The sequence below is a fragment of the Crotalus tigris genome, unplaced genomic scaffold, assembly GCF_016545835.1.
Source record: "Crotalus tigris isolate CLP2741 ecotype Arizona unplaced genomic scaffold, ASM1654583v1 scf7180000019364.2947544272:3078424, whole genome shotgun sequence".
NCBI lineage: Eukaryota > Metazoa > Chordata > Lepidosauria > Squamata > Viperidae > Crotalus > Crotalus tigris.
This window is the reverse complement of record NW_024097500.1, coordinates 528,131-545,663: the sequence shown is the minus strand read 5'-3', so window position 1 is coordinate 545,663 and position 17,533 is coordinate 528,131. Positions and strand designations below refer to the sequence as shown.

General features: G+C 52.9%; 2 protein-coding genes across 5 annotated transcripts; both read right to left on the bottom strand.

The window, feature by feature from the left end:
• Positions 1 to 760: 760 nt before the first annotated feature.
• Positions 761 to 9,838, bottom strand: LOC120316367 (cytochrome P450 2A13-like). Of its 3 annotated transcripts, none has more exons than XM_039361870.1 (9): positions 8,043 to 8,273; positions 5,876 to 6,038; positions 5,441 to 5,590; positions 4,912 to 5,072; positions 4,434 to 4,610; positions 3,464 to 3,605; positions 2,429 to 2,616; positions 2,140 to 2,281; positions 761 to 1,525 (listed from the first exon to the last, which is right to left on the bottom strand). In XM_039361870.1, the coding sequence occupies exons 1-9, from the start codon at positions 8,220 to 8,222 to the stop codon at positions 1,344 to 1,346; spliced, it is 1,485 nt and encodes a 494-aa protein (XP_039217804.1). In that variant the 5' UTR covers positions 8,223 to 8,273; the 3' UTR covers positions 761 to 1,343. The 3 variants fall into 3 exon arrangements, with proteins under 3 accessions (XP_039217804.1, XP_039217806.1, XP_039217805.1); XM_039361871.1 differs by lacking the exon at positions 8,043 to 8,273 and adding an exon at positions 9,608 to 9,838 and having other exon boundaries at positions 1,344 to 1,525; XM_039361872.1 differs by lacking the exon at positions 5,876 to 6,038 and having other exon boundaries at positions 8,043 to 8,336.
• A 1,416-nt stretch (positions 9,839 to 11,254) lies between these two features.
• LOC120316366 (cytochrome P450 2G1-like) lies at positions 11,255 to 16,137 on the bottom strand. 2 transcript variants are annotated; one of them, XM_039361869.1, is made up of 9 exons: positions 15,960 to 16,137; positions 15,246 to 15,408; positions 14,909 to 15,058; positions 14,640 to 14,800; positions 14,289 to 14,465; positions 13,737 to 13,878; positions 12,839 to 13,026; positions 12,599 to 12,740; positions 11,255 to 11,984 (listed from the first exon to the last, which is right to left on the bottom strand). In XM_039361869.1, exons 1-9 carry the CDS (start codon positions 16,101 to 16,103, stop codon positions 11,803 to 11,805), a joined length of 1,449 nt encoding a protein of 482 aa, XP_039217803.1. In that variant the 5' UTR covers positions 16,104 to 16,137; the 3' UTR covers positions 11,255 to 11,802. The 2 variants fall into 2 exon arrangements, with proteins under 2 accessions (XP_039217803.1, XP_039217802.1); XM_039361868.1 differs by having other exon boundaries at positions 15,924 to 16,136.
• Between the last annotated feature and the right edge of the window lie 1,396 nt (positions 16,138 to 17,533).

Below are 17,533 nucleotides of genomic sequence, written 5' to 3'. Positions count from 1 at the left end.
GTGGGAGAGGCCAAAGAAGACAAAAGAGTGTCCGAAGCCAATAGGAAGTCTTTGCTTATTGTGGACAAGCTTCAAAGAGAGCAGTGCAAGCAGACCCTCATTGCAAAAGAATTCCAGCTGCTCTTTCCCACCTAGTCTGAAAAGAATTCTTAAGGGTGAACCTTTCACACATCAGGGGCAGCCAAATCACAGCCAGTGTGGCTCTAGGCAACAGTTGTACACCCTGCCAATATTCCTGGCCAGTCCTGGGAATTCTGGTTAAAGTTTCTGAATCACAGGTGACTACTGTCAGGGGGATCCCCACCTTACTCCTAACAGGACTCCACCTGTCCCTTTCAACCGCCCTTGGCCAGGTCCCTTTGTTGGCCATTTGCTGCTGCCCAGGGTGAAGGGAGACCTCAGTGGAGCCCTTGAAGGACACTGGAGGGGCAGGAAAGGGAGATGATGTGAGTGATGGAGGTACAAGAAAGATCTCAGCAGGGTTTGGAACAGAAGAGAAGTTCCCACCCTTCTTTGTGTGGTTGCAAAGCATCCACTGGTGGTCCCAGTTTCCACTAGAAGTGCAGTGTTGGGGGATCCCCAGTGCCAGATGTTTCGGGGCAGCCCAGAGGAGTTCTGGATGAAACATGGCTGCAGGACCTGAAATTCTGCTCAGGATGGACGGGGAAGGGGTGGGCCAACTCTTGGCATCATAGGCACCAGCCTCAAGCTCCAGGCCCACCTGCTGGCACAGGACCCTTCAATTTCGCCTCCACTTCCATTTTAGGTTGGCAAAGAATGTTTATTGGTACACAAAACAGGTCAACATACAGAGGAGACTTTTCAGGACAGAAACCTGCCTGTGTTGGCAACTTCAAAGGAGAGAGGCAGGATCGAACTAGACTGTCTGCTGCCCCTTTGCCTGCCTGAGCTATCAGCCTGCCCAAACTGATGTGGGCATCCCAGAATCTTTTCCCAGCTCAGCTAGACTTCTCCTGCAGTCCTGGGTTTTAATGGTGAATATTTCTAGCTTGAACAGCCCCATCAGCATGCAGAGTACCTTCAGAGTGTGGTGAGAAGGGGGGAGAGGAGCAGAGCACCATAGCTGAACTCCCCCCCACACCTGATGCCATCCTCCCTGTGGTTGCTGGAGGAAAGGGCACAAAGGTTGGGGTACAGGAGCAGGAACCAGAACAAAATGCAGGGTGTGAGGTGGCTCTAGGTGCCAGGCTTTCTGGAGATGAGCTGTGGTGCCCTCAGCAAGAAAGCCATGTCCTTAGAGGGCATCTCCTCCACCTAGAAGGTTGCTAGGAATGAATTGGTGAGGCAGGGGGCAATCTGGAAAGGCATTTTGGGCCCCTCACTCAGCGGGGGATGACTGAGATCTCATAGGTCTGTGGGATAGTGGCGAACCCCAACAACATTGGGGAGAGGTCGATGTCTTCAGGGGGCACAGCTGATTTGAAGTGGAAATGCTGCAGGATGCTGGTGAGGAAGAGGAAAAGCTCAGCACGGGCCAGATGTTCTCCGAAGCAGTAACGATTTCCTGCAAAAGACCAGAGTAGAGAGGCCAGTGGGCAGGAGGACCCCCTGGCTGCCTCCCCAACGGGGGTCTGAGAGCATCCATATTCTGCAGATGCAATGGAGGACTTGGGGGTCCCTTCTGTGGGCTCAGCATCTCTTCCAAATTTGTGCTTTGTGGATCAAACTCGCAACTGTCCCAGAGGGATGAGCCAGGATGGAGTTTCTGGATCATCTCTACATACCAGGGAGGGGCAAGGAGGGAACAGGTGTGACCTTGGGGGGGAGTTCTATACAGGGTTGTCAGAAGAGCCGAGGTGGCGCAGCAGTTAGAGTGCAGTACTGCAGGCCACTTTAGCTGACTGTGGTCAGCAGGTCAGCGGTTCAAATCTCACTGGCTCAAGGTTGACTCAGCCTTCCATCCTTCAGGGGTAGGTAAAATGAGGACCCAGATTGTTGGGGGCAATGTAATATATATATATATATATATATATATATATATATATATATATATATATATACATACATTGCTTACTGGTGTACACCGCTTAGAGAGTGCTTGCACTTAAAGCGGTATATAAGTCTCATAAATAAAGAAATAAATGACTTTCTGCCATAAGAAATGGGGAGGGGGCTCACCAGTAGAGAAGGGTATGAAAGCCTCCTTCTTCTTGAACTGCCCCTTCTCATCCAGGAAGTGTTGGGGGTCAAACTCCTCAGGTCTTGCAAAATGTTTGGGGTCTCTCATCGCTGTTCCCAACATGGGGAATACCTCTGTCCCCTGAGGGCAGGAAATAAAGGAAGCATCAATTACTCTGGCTGAGGATGATGGGAGGCTTCATCCAACTCGTGGAAGACAGCTACCGTTGATGAAAACCCTGGAATTATAGCTGAAAGGTGAGAGCAGAGATATTTCCCTCCCCAATACCTTGGGAATTGTGTATCCTCTTAACTGGACATCTTGGGTGACACGTCGTGGCAGGGCCATGGGTAATAGGTCCCCAAATCTCTGTATCTCATGAATCACAGCTTCCGTGTAGGGCATCTGCAGCCGGTCCTCCATGGTGGGAGTCCTATTGACACCAATGACGCGGTCAATCTCCTCGTGGATCTTCTCTGGGGAGAGATCAGAAAGAGGGTGACTAAGAGCCAGAGGAGGTCCACTTCTGCCCTTCTAATTCTGATCTGGGGACTCTACTATGCAGGAGACCATGCAACAGATCTGAATTTCTCACATATTCATTCTTAGGAAAAACTAGTGGTAAGAATTGCTCAACAAGGAGTGTGTTATGGAGAGAAGAAAAGGGAAAGGGATGTGAGTTGAGAATGGACAACTATCTGGGGGGACTTCTTGATATGTAGTAGTGATTAAGATGATGGATCAGGACCAGGAAAGGCCAGATTCCACCCTCAGCTGGAGAACTTCCCTTGATGTCTTTATCTCCTCTTTATCAATCCCACCTACACAGAAAGAGAGTGACCTGAACCCAAGGAGGTCCACTTCTGGCCCTCCAGTTGTGGTCTGGGGACATCACTAGCTTTTTGAGGACAGAAGAACGCCACCTAGCATGAAGAAACCATGTAACAGGTCTGAATTTCACAAACTTGGTTCTTATGAAAAACTAGTGGTAAGAATTGCCTGAACAAGCAGTGTGTTATGGGGAGATGAAGAACATGGAAAAGATGTAAGTTGAGTATGCACAACTATCTTTGGGGAACTTCTTGAGTAGTGATTAAGGTAATGGATGAGGAGCAGAAAATCCCAGATTCCATGCTCAGCTTTGTCCAATCCTTCTCAGTTCCACCTATCCATAAAGAAAAGGTGATAGAACACCAACAAATTCCTCAACTGCTACTTGGGAGAAGAAAGACTTGGGCCTTGGAGGTCTCAACTGCTCCTGTTCCAACCGTTGCCCTCCTCCCTAGCAGGTGGTTTTTACTCCTCTGTTGCCATGGAAATTACCTTCCACCTCTGGGTACTTCAGCAGCATCAGGAACCCATAACGCAAAGTGGTGCTGACCGTTTCGGTACCACCAATAAAGACAGCAAGTGTGGTTGCGACCAGTTCCTCCATGGAGAAGAAAGAGTCAGGGTTTTTTTCTTCCTTGATGGGAGAAAAGGGATTTTTTTTAATCAAGTTTATCTCGCTAGTTCAGCCTATTGTCCACCAGGATTAAAACTCCTCCCCATCTCTCCGCCAAAAGAGCCATCATCTTGACTGAAGATCTACTAGGGAGTAAGAGTCCAAACTGAGTAGCCCAGTTCTTACATCAACTTCTAAATGGCCTGAGATACACTGATGGAGAGATGTGGAGCTCCAGGTATTCCACAGATTTCCTAATTTGCTGATGTCCGAGCTCCTCTAGAAGTTTGGACACCCTCAACCTCGACGAGGCTGACTTTGCTGCCAACACTGGACTTTTGTTGACTTGAACCGTGGACCAGACCTTGGTTACACTCTCATTCACTAGTTTGGGCTCTTGTAGGGCAGGAATTTGGGGCAGTTCCTTTCAAGAGACTCTTGGATGGAGAATCTGCCAAAGGTTTGTATATGGTCCCATTTGAATGGGTTTATTTATTTAGTATATTGCATATCATTCTTGGACTAGCAATATTTTACCTAGATTAGCAAAACACAATAAAATATAAATGATAAAAAGCTGTATGTTCAAATACCGGTATATGCCCTCAGCTTACAGCTGGTCACAATGTGATTTACAGTTTATGATTTACTGCCCAGTCACTCTTTTGACTCCAGCTATGTGGCAGCAGGATTCCAATGGGGCCTCAAAACCACAGCCCTGTTTATAGACCTAACTGCAGCATACATATCAGGTATTCCAGCAACAATGGGATGCATGTTCAACTTGGTCTGTATTTCTGTGTGTGTGAGACTCAGCCCATCAGCCAGCCAAGATGTCCTCCCTTCTACCTGCAGCGTTTTCACCAGGAAGCAGTCAATGAAATCCCGTGGGGAGTTGGGGTCCAGGGTCTCTTGGTGGGCTTTTGCCTTCTTGGCCACAAATTCCTTCAGTTCCGAAAACATCTTGAAAGACTTTTGCTGTGAGCCAGGGAGGTGTTGCACGATTCCAAAGAAGATGTCCAAGAGCTGCAGGTTGGGTGGCAGGTTGGAGAAGGGAGGAAAGGAAGGATTTACTGGTAGAAGAAGGCCCTGGCAAGTGGAGTTGGGGTGGGATGGGGGTGGGCAAGGCCTGGGAGGGGGAGATGAAAGGTCCCAGGAGATCTGTGGGCCCCTGGCCCTTCCTTCTTTCCCCAAGACAGTTGCTCCTTCAGGTCTGCAGAAGATGGTCCTCCTTCTCACCCCCATCCACTGCAGTGCCTTGAGATTCAGAGCCTTGACCTAACAGAGATGCCTTCCCCACCGAGGAGCAGCAGAAGGGGGGAGGTACCTGTCCCTGAGCTGAGGAGCTGAAGCGGAAAGTTTCCAGTATTCCAGTCAGCAAAGAGAGGAACTCCGGGTCTTCGTAGTCAAAGCGGTTGCCAAAGGCGATGGAGCTGATGACGTTGGACACGGAGCGACTCAGGAAGTAGGTGGGGTCAAAGGGGGCTCCTGGGGGGACAGAGGCCCTTTTAGACCCAAAGCTCTCTCAGGGTCCCCTCATCCCCCCATGAAGGAAAAAAACAAAACCGCCCTGGCTAAACAGGCTCTGGTTGCAGATCTCCTCGGACTGGTCAGGAAAGCACGGATGCCTCTTTCAACTGGGCCAGCCTCAATCTGGAGCCATGCAGAGAGGGTGCTGGGGGGTAGGGGGCAGGAAGGGAAGTCTTCCCTTGGTGGTCTTGGTGTTGGATGGTTTAAGCCAGTTCCCCATGTGGATATTTGGGCTTCGCTGACCAGGCGTGCTCCATTTTCCTTCTTCCCCAACCCCCCATGATTTGCTCCCTGGCCCCACTTCAGGGGGCTCCAGAACCACCTGCCTTTTGTGCTCCTCAGGGCTTCCAGCAGGAAGTGAGCTTCCTCCAGGATCCGCTCTTCAATGGATCTCTTTCCCACCCCGAAATTCCGCAGAGTTGTGATGGAGAACCGTCTTTGTTGTTTGGCCTTTTCCCCATTGCTGAAGGCAACTCCTGCAGAACAAAAGAGCACAAGGGGGAAAGGGGTGTTGAGACCCAAAGAAAACCTCCCAGCACTCAAATGGAAGGTAGAGACTGTCTTTCCGAGCCCTTTCTTAGAACAGAGGACAGGGAACGAGGGGGGGGGCTCTCCAGGGATCTTGAAAATTGGCTTAGGGTAGGAACAACCATCCTGGAACAATAGGGACGGTCCAGGTCTTCTTCTCAGTGCAGGGGACATCAAATACAGCTTCCCCCACAGCTCCCTTGAGGTCAACCATCACCAAATCTGGAAAGTACCTTGACCCCGGAAGATCCAGTCAAAGGTGCCATGATGCCCCCGGTCCCGGAATTCGTTCCCCTGGTCCACCAGGGCCTCCTTAATGGCCTCGTAGCCACTTAGCACCACAATGCGCCGGGGACCCAGATGGAGCGTGTAGACAGGCCCGTACTTTTTGCTCAGCTGCCAGACAAACAGGGAAAGCGAAGGGGAGAGAACTGACTGGCAGAACTCAATTGGTCCTCAGGAGTATCCTCCCCCAGCTGACCAGCTATGACCCTGGGCAGAAGCTGCTGGGCAGAGATGATCTCAGTGGGGAAATCCATGGGGTGGGGTTCCTGCCACAGGTTATGTTTATTCAACAGCAGGGGAGCTCTCTGGGGAGCTGGGGAGGAGGGCTATTTTGCCCCTCTCTGGGAGGGGGTTAGATGAGCTTTGCTGGCTCAGGAATTCTGGGAGTTGAAGTCCAAGGTTGACTACCCCTGTTCTAAAAGGACTCTTTTCTAACTCAAATTCTACTTTCTCTGTATTCTGGGTTCTGCCATGCTCCTGGAGGGGAGGGGGGGAAAAGCACTGTGGATTATTGTTCTGTTTTCCTCTATCGCTACACTATAACAGTGATTCTGCATATTTCCTCTGTGAACTATCTTTCCTCTTGATGTCAGCTAGAAGGGGGGGGGGGAGAAAGGAATGTGCTTCCAGCAACTGGTTTATCTCCGTTTTGGAAGGGAAGGTGTGAAGAGCTGAGGAAACATCGCTGCAACCTTGAGACACTTGGGGCGTTATCTGCTCTTTCCCACAATCCCCTCAAGCTCTTCTGAAGAGGAGGTGCTGACAGAACGCCACCACAAGCCTAGGTGGTCGATGGGCGTTGGGAAGAAGGACGACTGGGGGAAGAAGTCCAGGAAGGTGACGCTCAGACAGGGCAGTCATCAACCCGACTGGAGGGAGGAGATGGAAAGGTCTCTCCATCTCAGCGAGGAGGAGGAGGATCGCCCGGGGCATTCCAGTCGGTTGCTGGAACAGGCAATCGGCATGATGAAGGTAGCCCTCGACTCCATGAAGGAGGAGAGAGCCGAATCCTACCGAAGCACCATCTGCCTGGGATCCGGCAGGAGAGGAAATGAAGAGGAGCCTGAACCCAAAGTTCCAGACCCATCCGACAGAACCACCAAACCCACCGCGGTCACCACTGCAGCAGTCACCCCTCGTCACATGGAAACCACAGACAGAGAGGGGAGACAACACAAATGGAAGAAGAGACAACAGTCCATCCAGAAGTTCCCTCCACTCAATGTGAAGTTCCGTGGGGAGCCACTGCACCTGGGATTCTTCCTAACCCAGGTACTAAACTATATGGAGGAGTACGGCCGGGACATCCCCACTGACCGTGCCAGAGTCCGCATGGTGCAAGCCGCCTTGGATGGCATCGCAGTGGACTGGGTCGTAGACCTCCACGACACTGACGCCCTGGAGCTACTGAATTTCAACCAATTCATGGTCTCCCTCAGGCGCAGGTTCGAAGATCCATTGGCCAACTGGAAAGGCCAAGAGCAGATAAAGACAGGGAAGCAAGGCAGATGGCCAGTGGCGGAATACACCGAAGAATTCTGAATCCTGGCCAGCAAACCGGACTGGCCGGAGGACATCCTGCTTAGCCATTTCAAAGACGGTTTAAACTATGACCTCTACGATGCCTGCCTCCCTCGGGGAGATCATCACCGGCTGCAAGATTGCTACGTCCTACCTGAGGAAGCCAAGATCGACTTAGCCAAGAGGCATCGCAGAGGAGGAAGACCGTGGGGGAAATCGCCACAGGAGCTGACCCACGAGTCAGCAAAGCAACCATCAACCTCCGAAAGAACCACTGGGTGTTTCAAATGTGGTAAGGAAGGGCATTGCACTGCCGAATGCCGCTCCTGCACCCTGACTGGAAAACCAACCGAACCCCAGCTGCGGTCAACCACCCAAGCAATCCGATTCCTCTTCTTCCATCCTAGGTCCTTCTGAAGAGGGGGGCAGGGAGAGTCCCACTCAAGCTTTGGGCTCCTGGGCTCACTGAGCCAGCTGGCCTTTGAGGCTGGCAGTCCAAAGTCAGCAAGGCCCACTTGAGCTGGTCGTGGGGAAGGCAGGAAGGAGCAGGCGGAAGGGCAGGGGGCGAGGGCGGAGGGTGTGGGGGGGGCTTACCTTGATGAGTGAATTGGGCAGGTTGTTTCGGTCTACCCAGAGCAGGTTCCCAATCAGGGGGAGGGGCATGGGTCCAGGGGGCATCTTGCCCCTTCGGCTCATTTGCTGCCAAGAGGAGAGGAGCAGGAGGCCAGCCAGGGAGATGGCCAGGAAGAGGGTCCCTGCTCCCAGGAGATCCATGGGGACGGGCAGATCCAGCACTTGCCAGGTGCTGCTGTGGAGAGAGGGTCAGCCTGGCTCTCCGGGGACCTAATATAGGATCCGGAAATAAATGCAACACCCACCTCATCATCCAGGTTGTGCAACAGCCCAGGTCCCTTCTGGCTTGGAAGGGACCTGGGCTGTTGCACAACCTGATGCCAGGTTGGATGGGGTGAGGGGCTGCAGAGGGACCGTGAATATGCTAGCCAAGGAACGTTCATACATTGAACTTTGGGTCAACTCCAAAGTGCTTTTACAGATTCAGCAGAGAACCTGCAGCTCAGAAATGCAGGTGGGAATGGCCATTGGCCTCTGCAGGGGAGGGATTCAGTAGGAGCCATGGCCAATGGGGGTCAGGCTGTTGCTCTCCCAGGGGGAAGGAGAGACTGGAGACCTTGGAAGAGGGTGACGGAAAGGAGCCAGGATATTGCTCGGAGCAGGTGTCAGTTTGAGTCCTGGCATGCAACAGGTCCACTGGAGATACCCAAGAATGGACTTTCCAGATTATCTGGGAATGGTTTGACCCTGTTGATCCTGAGGAAGTGGACAGGATCCTTTGGGCTCTTAAGGCAGCTTATTAGAAACTTGTCCCTCCTGGTTGGTGAAAGCCTCCAGGATGCTGACCTGCAGGTGGGTCCAAGCAGTAAGTAATGCATCGATGCAAGAGACGGTGTTTCTGGCACCATTCAAAGAGGCCTTGGTGCCCCTCTCCTCAAGAAAGCATCATTGGACTCCAGTTCTCTGGACAAGCTGTTCATCATCAATAGGTTTATAAGACAGCAGAGGGTCAATCCTCAGGACCCACAGATGCTGGGGAAGAGGGCTGTTTGCCCCACAATAGGTTGAGGTTATCATTCCTGGCTAAGAGACCCCTCCGCCTCAGGAGCTCTTTTTACACAATTCCCCCAAATTCTGCTCCCCAGTGCTCCCAATTTCCTACCTGCCTGGTTCCTGAAAAGGAATCCGACAGAAAAGGAGACTCGAGGGCTGTAGCAATTATGGAAGGTTTATTTTTATTAAAATTAAGCTTTAGAATATACAGGGTCTTCTCTTCCTGGACTGCTATCTCTCTTTTTCTAAAGCTGGGCTGCTCTCCCTGGGGAATACCTGCCTGCTGGGCAACTAGGAGTCAAGAAGGGCTTGATGGCCTCTGATCAACCACCCAAGCAATCTGATTCCTCTTCTTCCATCTTAAGGGGGCAGGGAAAGTCCCACTCAAGATTTGGGCTCCCCCAGTCAGCTGGCCTTCGAGGCTGGCAGTCCAAAGCCAGCAAGGGCCACTTGAGCTGGTCGTGGGGAAGGCAGGAAGGAGCAGGCGGAAGGGCAGGGGGTGTGGGCGGAGAGGGAGGGAGGGAGGGGCTTACCTTGATGAGTGAATTGGGCAGGTTGTTTCGGTCTACCCAGAGCAGGTTCCCAATCAGGGGGAGGGGCGTGGGTCCAGGGGGCATCTTGCCCCTTCGACTCATTTGCTGCCAAGAGGAGAGGAGCAGGAGGCCGGCCAGGGAGATGGCCAGGAAGAGGGTCCCTGCTCCCAGGAGATCCATGGGGACGAGCAGCTCCAGCACTTGCCAGGTGCTGCTGTGGAGAAAGTGTCAGCCTGGCTCTTCCGGGATCTAATATAGGATCTGGAAAGAAATGCAACGCCCACCTCATCATCCAGGTTGTGCAACAGCCCGGGTCCCTTCCAAGCCGGGCAACCTGCCTATTGTGCAAATATTTTCCAATTGGAGTCAGATGCTGCTCAGGGGCCAAAGAAGGGAGGCTTTGGTTCAACAATAGTTTTGCGGTTTAATTACCTCACTTTTTCTTCCAAGGCAAGAGCTGCACAAACCTCAGTAATCAAAGAGCCACTATAGTGACCTCCATCACATAGTTATTGCACAGATGATGCAATTTAATGTTTTGGGGGGGGGGGTGGGGAAGAAAGGCAGTGGCGTTTGCTTCACCCATCCTGGGCAGAAACCAATGCCTTGGGGGGGGGGTCACTAAGGGCTGCGGGCAATGGAGCCAGGGTTTCACTTCCATATGCTTGGAAGGAGGGGATTGAAAGGAACCAAGAGATGCCCTAATGATGGGCGGGCAATGCTTGTGCCCCCTTCTGCCCCTCTGCCCTCTGGAATCTTCTCTGGAATCCCCTCTGGATCTCCTTAGGGCACATGGCTGCTCCTGGGGGATTCTCCCAGGCCGGAATTGGCTGGAGCAGATCCGAAGGTTTTTGCAATTCCTTCCCACCCCCCCACATACACCCCATCGCTGCACCAGCCAAAGGCCTGGGCAGGCCATTCTTTGCATCTGCTGCCCTAAGGTTTCTCTCTGTCACACCCCAGCGCTACAGCAATGTCAAGACGGCCCCCACTGCTCTGCCTGCAGTGAGGGAGGAGGGGCTTCCGGGCAAAGGAAGAGGGGCTGGTCCAGCTAAGCCAGTCCTAAGTAGAGGCTTCTGCTGGTCACCAGATGTTCTGTGGATTCTGCTGTGGCTTCGCTGTGTTTTGAGGGGTCCAAGAGGACCCCTTACAGTTTCCCTGTGGGAATTGCTCTCCTGGGCTGACGCTGACCCAAGCAGAGGCAGTGGGGTATACCTATCGAAGCCCTAGGTGTATACACCACATATATGTCCTAATCCCCGTAACACTTCATCCATACTCTCTATGTCTTCACAATATTTACAATAAAAATAATATTCATAGGAAATTAAAACAGGATTTTTGAAATAAATTCCACTTTGGAAGATTGGCTGCAGCAGCCTCTGTTTCTGCAGTTTCACACACTCCTCCAATACCTAAAGAGATGTTTTATTTCACTTTTAAAAGTCAGTGAGATTTCTAACTGGGTTAAATGCTTGTGGGAAGAAGACTAGGGGTCCCTCTCCGGAATCACCCCGAGTATAAATGTACATGTTCTGCAGCTGGGGGCTTGCAGACTCTCTCTTTAGGCTGTGAAGGGGCTTTGGAAGGCTGAAGCACAAGAGGAAATCTCCAACTAAAGAGCCAAACAGAGACAGAAGAAATATGTAAGTTTTGTGACATTTTTTAATACTTCCAGACTGGTCTGACTTCAACTCTCCAGGAACTGAATTTATCATGCTCTGCTCCAAATCTATGTCCCATCCAGTTACCACTGCTGGTTGGGAGAAGGTCTTAGGTGGGATGTGGGTGCAGCAACCCTGGACCAGGCACCAGCTGGACAGAGAGAAGGGCAGAGGCCAGACCTCCCAGCTGAAGGTCCAAGCAGTTGGTCAGGGCTGGGATAGAACAGGATGCCAGCTGACTGAGATGAACCCCTTTCCCCAGGGCAGAATTGGGGTGCCATCGGTTCCTCCACAGACGCCCTCCTTGTGCCCCCTGATTAAGATCAAGAAAAGAACAGGGGAGGGAGGGATCCATCTGACCCAGCAGATCCCAGAGCCAAGGATCTGGTTCAAGTAGCCCAGCAGAAGGCAGGGAGGCGCCCAGGACAAGAGCCGTGCTGGATGGAAATGGCTCCCCGGGTGAGGTGGCTGTGGGGCTTGGACAGAGCAGCATCAGGAGGAGAGCTGGAGAGAAGCAGCAGATGCCCGGGATCAGCGGGGCAGCATGCTCAGCTGGTAGATGGGGGGGATGTTCCCAAAGCCGCTCATTTTGGGGGAGACATCAATGTCCTTGGGGTGCAGGGGGGACTTCAGGGAGAAGTTCTGCAGCATGGTGGTGACGTAGAGGAAGAGCTCCATCCGAGCCATGGCTTCCCCCAGGCAGACGCGTTTCCCTGGAAGAGAGAAGAAAAGCTGGGCCGGAGGACATCAGTCGGTCGGTCGGAGATTCTGCCACAAGGAATCAGCCTCGGGCTCCACAGCGGGAGACCTTTCCCCCTTCCCTTGGCCATGGGGATCTTCGCAAGGACCCCAGGTGGGGAGGGGGAGGGCCGTAACTTGATGAATGAGGAGGAATTTGGCTGAAGGCAGAGAGGGGTCTCATCATGGGGGGGGGGCTCAGGCCAAGGCCATCGCTCTCTCCATCCCCCATCTTGCTGGCCCAGAGAGCCAGTGGGAGGGCCGGGCCAGGGGTCAGAGGGCCAGCCTGGAGCAGGTCTTGGGCTTCCAGGGGGCCAGGCCACCCATACTGCCCCTCCAAGTCCGGGGGGGGGGGGAGGGAGTTCCAAAGGGAGCCGATGGGCATCAGAGGCGGAAGGTGTTTCTTCCTCTCTGCCTGTAAAACTGCAACTCAGATGGATGAAGCAGCTCTTTGGGAGGGTCCGCTCTGGGCCTCCAGGCAGCTCCACCTCTCAGTCTCACCTGTGCTGCCCCTTGCACTGCCCTGGTCAGTGCCCCAATGCAAGGACAGCCAAGAGAAAAAGAGCAAGCCCTAAACCCCGGGCCTTACCGGAGGAGAATGGTACAAAAGCCTCATTCTTCTTAAAACGGCCGTTCTCATCCAGGAAGTGCCCAGGGTTGAAGTTCTCTGGGTCACTGAAATATTTGGGGTCCCGTAAGGCTGAGCCAAGCAAGGGGAAGACGTCCGTGCCCTGCAAAAACACAAACCCCAAATCCAGAGTGGGGCTCCATTCACCAGGGATAGCTGAGATCATCACTGCACACGCCCCCTTCCTCCGGGGAGCCTCACCTTCGGCAGAAGATACCCCCGGAACTGAGTGTCCCGGATCACCGTGTGGGGCACTCCCATGGGGACAATGTCCGTCACCCTCTGGATCTCATGGACTACAGCATCGGTGTAGGGCATCTTCAGCCGGTCTTCCGTGGCAGGGAGGCGATTGGGGCCGATGACCTGGTCAATCTCCTTGTGGACCTTCTCTGCCAAAACATCAAGGGAAACCTTCTGGGGGAGCCACGAGTGGTCCAGGCCTCTCAGCCCAGTGGGGGCCACTGCCTTGAGCCCCTCAGCCAGGAGGCACAGCAAACTTGGATAGGCCTCTGAAACTGAAGGGGCCCAAAGCAGCTCCCATCCCCTCCCCCTTTTCAAAGCCCCACTGCCCCCATTCTCACAGCCAAGGTAGAAACGTCATTAGAGGTCAGTTGGGAATAGACTCGCCCAAGGGGCGCGCTGCCCCCTTCCCACTTTTATTGCATTGGGGCCATCCTGATGAAAAATACCCCGCTTACCCACCCACGTTCCCACTATACCCACAGAAATATTCCTGCTGTTGGGGTGACCAACGGAGCTTATGCAGACCCTGGTCTGGGAGGAAGGCAGGCCTCTGTTTGTCTGATGCAGGACAGCTTTCCTGACACTGACTAATTAACTTCCTTTTGTAAAAAAAAGAAAGTCTCATTTGTTCCATGAAGACCCCACCAGGCTCTAAATCCATGAAGTAGCTGGCTGCAGGCACTGTGCTTTCACTTTGAACGGGTCTCCTGTAAGCTGCCTATGTGGGTGAATGGCGGTGCTCCATTCAGAGATTCCCACCTGGGGTGGGGTGGGGGGCTTCCTGGAATCTGTGTGGAAGGAGCTGCAGTCCCTTGGTCAAGTCCATGCAAACTGTCCCAGATTTTGGCCACCCTACCTTCCACTTCTGGGTATTTCATCAAGAAAAGGAGTCCGTATCTCAGGGTGGAGCTCACGGTTTCTGTCCCAGCAAAGAACAAATTGAGGGTGGTGAGGACCAAATTTTTCAGGTTGAATTCAGTGGAAAGGTTTCCTTTTTCCTTCAAGGGAAGAAACAGTTTATCTCAACATGGCACGCATGGCGAGTAGAGCAGCTGGGTCAGAAGCAACGTGGATTCAGAAAGTCCACATTTGCAGGCCACTCACATACTTACTAGCTGGGTATTCTGGAACTGAAATGCAATGGCTCCCCAAAACTACTGGGGGAGCAGAGGGAAACAGGCTGGGGAAGACTAATCTAAGGTGGGGGGCTTCCTACTGTCACCAGACAGGCCCACCATCTGTGCTGCAGGAAGAACCGGCTCCTGAGGTGGTTTCCCACTGCTTCATGGAGTTGTCTCGTGGGATGAGCCCCAGTGGTGATTTGCATTCATCTCCCACTCTGCCCCTTCTTCTAGTCTCTCTGGTCTTTCCGTGCTTCTCTCTACTGATGAGAAATTCCTGGCAGGACCTTCTCCATCTGGATGAGGAAGCAATCAATGAAGTCCCGAGGGTTGTTGGGGTCAAGCGTCGCCTGGTTGGTTTTGATCTTCTCGGCAATGAAGTCCTTCAGCTCCTCAACCAGGTAATAAATGCGGTTGTGTCGTCCCGGCAGGTACTGCATGATGCAGGAATACATATCATAGAGCTGGGAGGAAAAGGAGAGAAACCCGGCTGGTTTGTTGGACCGACTAGCTACCTAGTTCCGGAGTCCCAGGAAGAAGACTGTTCCCAGTTCTGCAAGGGAGGCTCCACTGGGAAGAACCTTCTGACCCACACCCACGCACATGGGAGCAAGGTCTGCTCCAGGGTTGCTCCCTACCTGTGCCAAAGGGGTGCTCATCTCTATAAAACTTTCGTTGATCATCTGCAGCAAGGAGAGGAAGGTTTTATCTTCGTAGTCAAAGCGGCTGCCAAAGACGACGGAGCTGATGACGTTGGAGACCGTGCGGCTCAGGAAGAAGGTGGGGTCGAAGAGTTGACCTGAGAGACAGGAAACAAAGGGCTACTTGAGGGTGCAGCTTTCCCTGAACCGGACGTACGTGAAGCCCAAACTCCATTCAGGGGTTGCTGGATCTGGTCATCACCAACCTTTGGTTTTTCTGATTTCCTCCATCAAGTACTGGGCCTCCTCCTGGATCCTCTCCTCAATGGACCGCTTGCCCATCCCAAAGTTCCTCAAGGTGGTGAGGGAGAAGCGACGGAGCTGCTTCCAACGCTCCCCATTGGCTAAAGCAACACCTGGAAAGGAAGGGGCCACGTTTCCTTTGAAGGCAACATCTTCAGTTCCATGAAAGCAATGAAGCAATGAACCACGCAGAAGATGAGAGAATTCCCTCGTGATGTTCCCTCAACCTCCCATCAGTTCCCCCTTCTGCTAGAAAACCTGGGTTCTCTTGAGGAGAGGCCCTGGATCTGGTCTACTTACCAAAACCATTGAAGTTCCGGTCAATGCTGGCTATTTCCCCTCTGCCACTGAATTCCTCAGCCTGGTCCACCAGGGCCTCCTTCACTGTGTCGTGTCCACAGAGAACCACCACCCGCCGAGGGCCCAGATAGACTGTGAACACGGGGCCATATTTCTCTCTCAGCTGCAGGAAAGACCAAGGAAGGGCATGAAAGTCTTCTTTGCTAGCTTCCACTCAGGGCCATGGCAGCAAATTTAGGCCAGAAGCAGAACAGTTTTTCTTTTCAGGATTGTCCGGTGAAACCCGTATCTTCGATGACTTTAAAATGGATTTGGATTGATCTACTCTCCATGAAGGATTCCAACAGCCTTGATGAGCCTTTAGTGTCATGTTCATGGCTGGGAGCTGCCTATCCCTGGAGCCTGCTTACTCTAGGGCCAATAATGGGGTGGCATCGCCTTCAAGCCCGAGAGCACGGTTGGCTGTGGTGCTGCCAAACCAAGCTCGGGAAAAGCTCTTCCTCCTTTTTCATGGACCCCTAGAGATAGTTGAGGAACCGGGTGGGGTGTTTATTTGCAGAGTTTAATATTCCCCCTTCTGGGCAACCTGGAGCTTCTGCTCAGACACCCCATGAGCCTGATCATCTCCACCCGGCCTTCCTCCCTGCTCCTTCTTGCACCAAAGAGGTGGCCACTCACCCCCAGGAAGGACTTGAAGGGCTCGCTGGTTTTCACCTGCAGGATATTGCCAAGGAAGGGCAGTGGGGTGGGTCCCGGGGGCAGCTTCCCTTCTTTGTGCATCCGCTTCCACGCAGAGATGAGCAGCAAGCAAGAGAAGCAGATGCCCAGGAAGATGCCCACTGCACCCCCGAGCTCCATGATGACCAGGCGGGAAATGCACCTGGTGGCCCAGGACCTGCTGCTATATATCTGCCTCTCCCGGCACTGAACCCCGGGAGCTGAGCAGGAAAGGAAGATTGGGTTTCAAAGCCACGTTTGTTGGGCACCTGGCAGGGATGGAGGCAGGGAGGGGGCATCTTCCTGGGCGGGAAGGGCTTCTGGAGGTCTTCTGGACTAATGCGAGAAGAGCTTTGCCATCCTCCCACCATGACGCTGACAAGAATTTCCGCAACTGGAGTTAGATGCGCCAAATGGCGTGGGTAGATCTGCCTTTCAGAGGTTGATGAGTTTGGGTCACTCAGTCGAGGAACTACCCAGGAGAGCCCCTCCCCCTTCACCAAACTGCAAGAGAGTAGAATAAGAGAGGATGCTACGGTTTTTGGGTCAGATGGGTGGCCAGGTGACACTTCCAGAAGGGAGAGCAGTTTGGAAGGGTCTTGTTGGGGTCTGGGCTCCCTGAGGTGATGCCTGTGGGCACCAGATGGATTGCAGACAATTTCCATGGTGACTACCAGAATTTTGATAGAGCACATTAAAAAATATGCAGTTTGCTTTGGGTTAAAAACAAAAACAAAAAAGGAATTTGGAAGTGTTGCAAGGCAAGGTACATCCAGGTAAGGTTTTGTTTCCCAGAAGGCCCCTGGGCAAGGAGGGGAGGCTGCACTTGCATGAATGTTTTCTCTATTTGCCTGCCTGGAAAAGATTACAGTCAGGAGGAGGATGGGGTGGAGCTGGCCTCCTGGCCAATCAGCTTTCTTCAGCTAGAGTAGTATTGGGATGGGGTGGGGTGGCCCTCTTGCAAATTCCACTGGCTTGCCAGATCTCAGAAACCAAGGAGCCAGTGCTTTGGCCCAGATTCTCCCTTCAAGTTAACTGCTTGTTTGCTCCTTAGGATCAGCCCTCCCCCCATCGCTCTCCCCACAGAGAGATCCAACGGGCAGGATGCCAAAGGAGCCGGGACCTTTGCACTTTCTTTGGGCCTGCACCAATGGCATGCTGGGCTTGGCACCAAGGCCACAATTGGCAAAGATTGCCTGTGGTGATCACAGAGCTCAGCCGTCGCATTGCTTCATTTGTGGCGTCGCCATCGGCCTCGTGTTCATTCCTTCTTAAGTGAAGGAGGATGAACAAGTAGGGTGCCAAGAGGCACTTTGTGGCCAGGAGAATGAACATCCACAGAGTCCCTTCCCTTCCATCCTCAGTTACATAACCGCCGTCCTGCGAGGGCCCCTCTGGAGGAACTGCCCCAAAGTCAGCAGGCCACTGCAAGATCACAGTTATGTAAAGATGATTGAATTACCTCTTGACTGATGTTATATAACTTGGTGCAAAACAATAATCCTCCCCTCTCCTCCGTGGCTTCCCCTCTGCTCACGTGTGGCACAATCCCCTGGGAACCCAAATGGGGT

Excerpts from the sequence above, each read along its gene's own strand:
- LOC120316367 (XM_039361871.1), bottom strand. The coding sequence starts at position 9,787 with ATGGATCTCCTGGGAGCAGGGACCCTCTTCCTGGCCATCTCCCTGGCC. Across the intron at positions 2,282-2,428 it reads GAGGATACACAATTCCCAAG|GGGACAGAGGTATTCCCCAT; the intron begins GTATTGGGGAGG and ends TCCTGCCCTCAG. Across the intron at positions 1,526-2,139 it reads TTTCATACCCTTCTCTACTG|GAAATCGTTACTGCTTCGGA; the intron begins GTGAGCCCCCTC and ends GGTCTTTTGCAG.
- LOC120316366 (XM_039361868.1), bottom strand. The coding sequence starts at position 16,103 with ATGGAGCTCGGGGGTGCAGTGGGCATCTTCCTGGGCATCTGCTTCTCT. Across the intron at positions 13,027-13,736 it reads GAAATACCCAGAAGTGGAAG|AGAAGGTCCACAAGGAGATT; the intron begins GTAGGGTGGCCA and ends ATGTTTTGGCAG. Across the intron at positions 12,741-12,838 it reads GGGGGTATCTTCTGCCGAAG|GGCACGGACGTCTTCCCCTT; the intron begins GTGAGGCTCCCC and ends GTGTTTTTGCAG.